At 34.3% G+C, this 9,412-nt stretch overlaps 1 protein-coding gene across 1 annotated transcript in view; it reads right to left on the bottom strand.

Moving 5' to 3' along the window:
• Positions 1-624: 624 nt before the first annotated feature.
• nf2a (NF2, moesin-ezrin-radixin like (MERLIN) tumor suppressor a) overlaps positions 625-9,412 on the bottom strand; it is a 51,807-nt gene continuing 43,019 nt past the window's right edge. Inside the window, exon 16 of the mRNA XM_058070669.1 lies at positions 625-948. Coding sequence (XP_057926652.1) covers positions 784-948 — 165 coding nt within the window. The 3' untranslated portion in view covers positions 625-783. The remainder of the gene's footprint in view (positions 949-9,412) is intronic.

Raw genomic sequence — 9,412 nt, forward strand, 5'->3', positions numbered from 1 at the left:
AAATAAACTTAAATTTAATTAATTCAAATTAAACAACATTTTTAATTGAACTAATTTAAACTGATTCAAATTTGACAAAATTAAACCAAACCAAACAAAATGAAACCAAGTATAAAATAAAATAAAATAAAATAAAATAAAATAAAATAAAATAAAATAAAATAAAATAAAATAAAATAAAATAAAATAAAATAAAATAAAATAAAATAAAATAAAAAAAATTTAAATGAAATGAAATTTCATATAAAATAAAACATAACAAAAATCCAAATTTAAATGAATTAAAATTAAATTAAATCAATTAGGAAAGGTAAACAAAACTGTGGTGAGACCAGCCATGTTGTTTGGTCTAGAGACAGTACCACCGAAGAAAATACTTCATATTTATCTAGTATTTGAGAGTAAAATAATGCAAATACTATATAACTAGCATTGTAGCATTGCCATTTTTGTGGTTAGGTTAGAGAAGTGGTGTCCAAAGTGCGGGCTGGGGACCTTAGAGGGGTACCACAACAAAAAAACAAGGAAAAGGAGTAGAAGTGCTGACACTAAGAACAGAAATTGACGTATGTCAATCAATCAATCATGTTCTATGTACGCTTAGTGAAAGGATTTAGAGAAGCCGGCAGTGGTTTAAAAAAAAAAAAAAAAAAACGTCCACGTGACAAAACCATCTGACAGACGTGGCCCAGCGGCGCCGCCTAAGTGATGTTGATTGATCCCGCCGGCGGGCGGCCGTCGATAATCCAGAGCGGGCGTCTGCGCCTGAACGAGGCGGAGCTGTCAATCAACATCAGCTGAGGGGCTCGCGGCTCCAATCGATGGGAAAACTGGCGTCCGAAAGGATTTGTGGTTCATGGAGCTGACGGCCGTGATGGAGATGTTGATGATCAGGAGGTTGCCTACAGCCACGACAGCTCCAAAAATGTGCACCCTGGAGAAGGAGTGCTGCAGCATAGCGACAAGCAGCCATGAGAAACAGAAAAAAAGGCAAAGATTCTGATAATTTAATTTTTTTAATTTTATAGAATAATATGTAAAAAATAAATCTGTAATAATAATTGTTAATACATTTAAAATGTTTTAATAATTTTATTTTATTTTTTATAATTTTAGTAATTTTACAAGAATAAACTGCTAATTTTATGAGAATTTATTTTGTATTTCATAAGCATAAGGTCATAATTTTAAATAGCTAATTTCAAACAAATAAAGTTGTAATATTACAAGTTATAATATTATGAGTAAAAAGGAATAATTTTCAATTCATACTTTTCCGAAAATAGAAACAATTATAAAAGTAACTTATAAAAAGTTTTAATTGAAAAAAAAAATCAAAAATAAATGAGAGGAGAAAAACAAGTGGGGAAAATTTGTAATTTCACAAGTCCTATTATAATGAGGAAAAATTCATAATTTTAATTTAATACTTTTTCAAGAATAAAAATATAATATTCTGAGAATTTTTTTTTATTAAATTTGTAATTAAAAATAAACAACATGTAATTTTTCCAAGAATAATGTGATAATATGAGAAAATCTGATTTTTTTGGGGGGGGGGGGGTAATTTATTTTTAACTGAATAAAATGTAAAAAAAAAAAAAAGCCATAAATTTACACAAATATAAAATGTTTAGATTCCGATAAGCAGAATATTGCAAGAATACATTTTACGATATAATGTCACCATATGAGTAAAATGTATCTTCTAAAAAATGTATCTATCTGTATATTAAAGGAGTCATTTTACAAGAATGAACTCATAACATTCTGAGAAAATGACTTTTCCAAGCATAAAGCCATAGTAATATGAAAAAGGTCTTCATTTCACAAAAATAAAATGTAAATATTATCACAAACGCGTGATTTTACATGTCATAATAAAGTCATAATATTATGAGAAAAATAGCAGAGTTGTGATATTATGAGGAATAATTGGCGAATGTGCGTACTGACACGTATTGAAAGGTTGTGGAAGTGGAAGGTTACGAGTGGCCCGTCCACGTACGACACAATGTCGCTTTTACGTCCTCGTAGGGCTCACGGCGAGTGTCGTAAAGTGTCGGGCCAAGCAAAGAACAGCCATGAAAATGAAACCGAGAGAGAGAGAGAGAGAGAGAATATTCCCTCCACCCGGAGGCAACGCGGCGTGGAGAATTTTAATGAAGTCACTGATGGCCGAGCGAGGTCTTCCATCCACTCACGTGAAGGACAAGCTGCAATGTGAGCAATCAATATCCATAATCAATCATTTTTGTAAAATTACTGCTTTTTCCTCACAATATTACGCAACTTTATTCTTGCAAAATTAGGAATTTCCAATTTCCAGATTACAATTGAATGCATCACATAATCAGTTCCCAGTTCCACATGTCCAAAAGGAGTAGGAAGAAGCAAAGCTTATTAAATCCTACCCCTCCATCTGGTACTTTTACAATCACTAACTGTTACATTTGTTCACTTTTTAATTTTGTTTATTTATTAATTTTTAAAATTATTTTATTTTGTATTTATTTATGTATTTATTTATGTATTTATTTATTTAAATTTAGCGGGACTTTGAGGTGAAGCAAAGCTTATTAAATCCTACCCCTCCATCTGGTACTTTTACAATCAGTAACTGTTACATTTGTTCACTTCCTGCTTTCCTAATATAGTTTAAGTTTTTTTTTATTAATTTTAAAAAATATTTTTATTTATGTATTTATTCATGTATTTATTCATGTATTTATTCATGTATTTATTCATGTATTTATTCATGTATTTATTTATGTATTTATTTATGTATTTAATTATGTATTTATTTGTGTATTTGTGTATTTATTTATTTAAATTTAGCGGGACTTTGAGGTGAAGCAAAGCTTATTAAATCCTACCCCTCCATCTGGTACTTTTACAATCAGTAACTGTTACATTTGTTCACTTCCTGCTTTCCTAATATAGTTTAAGTTTTTTTTTTATTCTTTTAATTTTTTTTATTAATTTTTAAAATCATTTTTATTCATGTATTTATTTATGCATTTATTTATGTATTCATTTATGTATTTATTTGTGTTTATTTATTTATTTAAATTTAGCGGGACTTTGAGGTGAAGCAAAGCTTATTAAATCCTACCCCTCCATCTGGTACTTTTACAATCAGTAACTGTTACATTTGTTCACTTCCTGCTTTCATAATATAGTTTAAGGGTTCTTTTGTGTTTTTTTTGGAATTTTAAAATTTTGTAATTTTTTGTCCCGTACCGAAGTACGAGGTGATATGAGCATACAATGACATTATGTAATGAATCAACAGCTGCAATACGGAAAACGGTCTTTCTCATTTTGCACCGTGCAAAAAAAAAATCGTATTCTCGTCATTAGCATTTTAGCGCAGTTGTCGGGCGACAAAGGGGCAGCGTACGCTAACAACGACGGAGTGCGACACAATGGAAGGTTTTTGTGTGTGGTGCTGCAGCTGCCGATTGAGCGAGCGAAGGGAAAAAAAAGTCATTACGGCGGCGACATGAGCCAACAGCTGGTGTGTGGAAGTCTCACACACACACACACACACACACACACACACACACACACACACACAATTGATTTCATCATCTGGGTTTCCAACATTTGCTGCTCGTGAAAAGGAAGCCGAGACGTCTCATGCTGCTTTCATGGCACCGGGTGAGTTTAGCGTTCTAAAAAACATGAAAAAAAAACGCATTCCTTGTGATTCTTGACATTTTTACCTCGCTCATCCAACGCAAGACTTGCATCAATAAATCCTCGTTTTTACAAAGACTTTCCATCCACGTTGTCAGAGACGTATTGATGTGTGTACATATGTAGTACAGCAATACTACAAGTGTACTGCATCACAACGGGAGTGCAGCAAAGCCACTAATTAAGTCCAATGTTGCACAAATTCTTGGCAAACCTCACCAGATTTCAACACTGGGGTAGTGCCACTGTATGCTAATTCACCCGCTAGCATGGTTAGCGTTATTTTTTAGCTGTTAAGAATGTTTAAAAATGGTGCAATTTTTGGCTTTGGTCTTTTGTGTTGAATGTGTTTGTTTTTCAGACTTCTTTATAAGCTTGAATGAAAAAAATGTTGGCCAATTAAAGACTTTCAATGCAACAGTGCTTCCCGTCCATTTGCACTTGAATGACAGGAAAGAATGTCAAATAAAGATGCTAATCGCCTTTACATCCATGCTTTGTCACTCAACTTTTTATTTTTTCATTTAAAAAAAATATTTATTTATTTTGAAGACAATGTTTTATATTTCAATCCAAGAGTGCCACCCTACTTTTTACGCTTGTATGACTGTAAAGAATGAAGCAATTGCCCTTGCATTTGCCCAAACATTTGCTCCTAAGGTTGGTAGTTTTACAGTAACTTTCTTTCTTTTTCCTTTTTGCTTTTATATTTGAATAATTTTCTGTTATTTGAAAAATTTAACATAGTTCATATTTTGATTTATTTTTTATTTGAAGACAGTGCTTTGTATGTTTAATTTTTAATACATTTTTAAAATACTTTTACTTTAATCATTTTCTTTATCTTTTTTGTTTTTTTTTACATTTGTTATTTATTAATTTATTTGAAAACAATGCTTTTATATTTTTGAGAAAGTTTGCATTATTGATATTTTTGAAACTATTTCTATTTTTATTTAAAGACAATGCTTTTGTATTTTAATTATTTTAGCATTTTTTAAAATATTTTTTATGTAACAATGCTTTTATACTTTATTAATTTTCTTTTTGTTTTTATTTTCTTTTGAATTTATTTTTATTTGAAGACAATGCTTTTATTATTTTTGTATTTTTTTTACATTGTTTGGAAATCTATTATAAAAAATTATTTGTATTTGAAGACAATGTTTTTATATTTGAATATTTTTTTTTTGTTTTTTAATTTTAAACATTTAGTTTCTTAATTTTTTTGGATTTTATTTGAAGACTGGTTTTAGATTTTAAAAATAGTCTCTTATTTATTTATTTTTTATTTTACATTTTTAATTGTTTTAAATGTATATAATTAGTTTTATTTGAATACAATGCTTTTATATTTTAATAATTGTCTATTTTTTGTTTTGAAATTTTACATTTTAAAGTTTTTTACACTATTTCTTATTATTTTTTTAAATAATGCTTTTGTATTTTAATAACTTTTACTGTGTAATTTGAAAATGTTAAAATTTTTCATTTTTTTTATTTAATTTAAACCACTATTAATTATTTGTCGACAATGCTTTCATCTTTTAACACCAACATCTTTAACATCTTTACTTCTTTTTACACTTGTACGACAGTAAAGAATGCTTAGATAAATGATGCAAATTGACTTTTACCATTCAAGGTCAAAGTGGAAACATCACCTGTAGGCTTAATAGTTTGACCCTGGAACAGACTATTTTCCATGCTAAAAATGGTATTGATGAAAAGTTGAAATTCCAACATATTCTCGTCTTTCTGGCTTTCATATTTTCCCTGGAAGCACTCGACCGTGAAAACCAGACGCCAGCGACTCCTCGTTACACTTTTTCTCTCTCTCTCTCTTCGCCGCCGCCACCGCCGCCGCCGCCGCCGCCGCCGCCGCCACACATTCTCATTGATCCGCCCTGGTTTGTTTCAGGCCCGCTCGCAGGCTAATGGAAACAGGCGGGAGAGCCAATTGCGGATGATCCCGATGAAATTAGGCCTGTAGGACCCCGCCGCGCTTCGCCTCCCGCTCTATTGATATCAGCCCCTCCGCCGCCGCGATGAAGCAAATTAAACCCACTCATGTGAAAAAAGAAAAAAAGAAAAAAAACACACACAAAAAAACAAAAGGCGACCAGCGCCGCCATGTTGGCAGGTCCGCCAGGAACGACGCGACGCTACTTTCATTTCATTTCTTCGCGTCTCTCTGATTGTTTTGATTGAGTTTCTTATAAACGACATCCCTGGTGGAGTCGCAGGAAATAGACGATTAAATAAAACGCATCTCTTTTTTTTTCTTTCCAACTCTCGCTTTCACTATTTATGAAAAGTGATTCTGAAAATTAGACATTTCGCCCGACGTGGCCGAGCCGTCTGTAATCCCGAATCTAAACAGATAAATAAAGCTTTTATGATGGCCACATCTTGACCCTGGAACAGATCATTTGTACTTACACAGCAGTTTACTTCTTTTTACACTACTATATTGCAGTAAAAATAGGCTAAAAGGTGCTTTAAAACATTGCCTGTGTGCTTAATTAAGTTTTTGTGGTGGCCACGTCTTGACCCTGGTACAGATCATTTGTAGTTACACAGCAGTTAACTTCTTTTTACACTTGTATTGCAGTAAAAATAGGCTAAAAAGTGCTTTAAAACATTGCCCGTGTGCTTAATAAAGCTTTTGTGATGGCCACATCTTGACCCTGGTACAGATCATTTGTAGTTACAGAGCAGTTAACTTCTTTTTACACTTGTATTGCAGTAAAAATAGGTTAAAAAGTGCTTTAAAACATTGCCCGTGTGCTTCATAAAGCTTTTGTGATGGCCACATCTTGACCCTGGAACAGATCATTTGTAGTTATACAGCAGTTAACTTCTTTTTACACGTGTATTGCAGTAAAAATAGGTTAAAAAGTGCTTTAAAACATTGCCCGTGTGCTTAATAAAGCTTTTGTGATGGCCACATCTTGACCCTGGAACAGATCATTTGTACTTACATGGCAGTTTACTTCTTTTTACACTTGTATTGCAGTAAAATAGGCTAAAAAGTGCTTTAAAACATTGCCTGTGTGCTTAATAATGCCTTTGTGATGGCCACATCTTGACCCTGGAACAGATCATTTGTTGTTATACAGCAGTTAACTTCTTTTTACACTTGTATTGCAGTAAAAATAGGTTAAAAAGTGCTTTAAAACATTGCCCGTGTGCTTAATAAAGCTTTTGTGATGGCCACATCTTGACCCTGGTACAGATCATTTGTAGTTACAGAGCAGTTAACTTCTTTTTACACTTGTATTGCAATAAAAATAAGCTAACAAGTGCTTTAAAACATTGCCCGTGTGCTTAATAAAGCTTTTGTGATGGCCACATCTTGACCCTGGTACAGATCATTTGTAGTTACAGAGCAGTTAACTTCTTTTTACACTTGTATTGCAATAAAAATAAGCTAACAAGTGCTTTAAAACATTGCCCGTGTGCTTCATAAAGCTTTTGTGATGACCACATCTTGACCCTGGAACAGATCATTTGTAGTTATACAGCAGTTAACTTCTTTTTACACTTGTATTGCAGTAAAAATAGGTTAAAAAGTGCTTTAAAACATTGGCCGTGTGCTTAATAAAGCTTTTGTGATGGCCACATCTTGACCCTGGAACAGATCATTTGCAGTTACCCAGTAGTTAACTTCCTTTTACACTTGTATTACAGTAAAAATAGGCTGGAAAAGTGCTTTAAAACATTGCTGTGTGCTTAATAACGCCTTTGTGATAGCCACATCTTGACCCTGGAACAGATCATTTGTACTTACACGGCAGTTTACTTCTTTTTACACTTGTATTACAGTAAAAAATAGGCTAAAAAGTGCTTTAAAACATTGCCCGTGTGCTTAATAAAGCTTTTGTGATGGCCACATCTTGACCCTGGAACAGATCATTTGCAGTTACCCAGTAGTTAACTTCTTTTTACACTTGTATTACAGTAAAAAAATAGGCTGAAACAGTGCTTTAAAAGATTGCCCGTGTGCTTAATAAAGCTTTTGTGATGGCCACATCTTGACCCTGGAACAGATCATTTGTAGTTACAGATTAGTTAACTTCTTTTTACACTTTTATTGCAGTAAAAATAGGCTAAAAGGTGCTTTAAAACATTGCCCGTGTGCTTAATTAAGTTTTTGTGATGGCCACATTTTGACACTGGAACAGATCATTTGTAGTTACAGATTAGTTAACTTCTTTTTACACTTGTATTACAGTAAAAAATAAGCTAAAAAGTGCTTTAAAACATTGCCCGTGTGCTTAATTAAGTTTTTGTGATGGCCACATGTTGACCCTGGAACAGATCATTTGTACTTACATGGCAGTTAACTTCTTTTTACACTTGTATTACAGTAAAAATAAGCTAACGTGCTTTAAAACATTGCCCGTGTGCTTAATAAAGCTTTTGTGATGGCCACATCTTGACCCTGGAACAGATCATTTGTAGTTACAGATTAGTTAACTTCTTTTTACACTTTTATTGCAGTAAAAATAGGCTAAAAGGTGCTTTAAAACATTGCCCGTGTGCTTAATTAAGTTTTTGTGATGGCCACATTTTGACACTGGAACAGATCATTTGTAGTTACAGATTAGTTAACTTCTTTTTACACTTGTATTACAGTAAAAATAAGCTAAAAAGTGATTTAAAACATTGCCCGTGTGCTTAATTAAGTTTTTGTGATGGCCACATGTTGACCCTGGAACAGATCATTTGTACTTACACAGCAGTAACCAGCACCGCCTGCATGGACGCTTCATGGTTGTCACATGACGCTATTTAGGCCTCGCTGTTTGGATCTCGGAAGGAGGCGTTGAAAAAGTCACACGAAAGGGAAAAAAAAAAAACAGTGGAAACGCGATTCGGTAGCCTAAAAATAGAGATTACAGGCGGGAGAACTTCCAGACCTGACGGCGGTTTGAGTTTCTTTGCAGAGTGTGTGTGTGTGTGTGTGTGTGTGTGCGTGTGTGTGTGTGCGTGCGCGCACTGGGACGTCTGCCATGCTGATGTTAGCGAGGCCAGCATCTTGTGTGTGAAGCACATGAATGAAAGGCGCTCTCAGCTCCGTGCCGCTTACATAACATCTGATGATGACATCCTCACTCAGCACACAACAAGTTGGCCTACTTGGGAGTTTTAGCGCACCTTTGATGCCATGCCGCCATTGGCAGCAAACGCGTCCGTGAGATGGCGCTTAGCTACCTTGGTTAGCATCTCCACCAGTAAAACACGTCATTAACGCCACGCTTTACTTCTTTACTAAAGGCTGCTGGCTTCTCATTGGCTACCCAAACATGCTAACGTGCTAACACAGGATCGGGGTGTTGGAAGACTGTAGTGTTAGAGGGTTAGGGTATTAGGGTGATAGAGGGTTAGGGTATTAGGGTGATAGAGGGTTGGGATGATAGAGGGTTAAGGTATTGGGGTGTTAGGGTGATAAAGGGTTAGAGTGCTAGATGTTAGGATATTAGGGTGATAGAGGGCTAGGGTGATAGGTGGTAGAAGGTTCGGGTGTTAGAAAGTTTGGGTGTTAGGGTGATAGAGGGTGAGGATGAGGGTTTTTGGTATGAGGGTGTTAGACGGTTAGGGTATTAGGGTGATAGAGGGTTAGGGTATTAGGGTGTTAGAGGGTTCGGGTGTTAGAAGGTTAGGGTATTAGGGTGATAGAGGGCTAGGGTGATAGGGTATTAGG

The sequence above is a fragment of the Doryrhamphus excisus genome, chromosome 4 (genome assembly GCF_030265055.1).
Source record: "Doryrhamphus excisus isolate RoL2022-K1 chromosome 4, RoL_Dexc_1.0, whole genome shotgun sequence".
NCBI classification, from domain to species: domain Eukaryota; kingdom Metazoa; phylum Chordata; class Actinopteri; order Syngnathiformes; family Syngnathidae; genus Doryrhamphus; species Doryrhamphus excisus.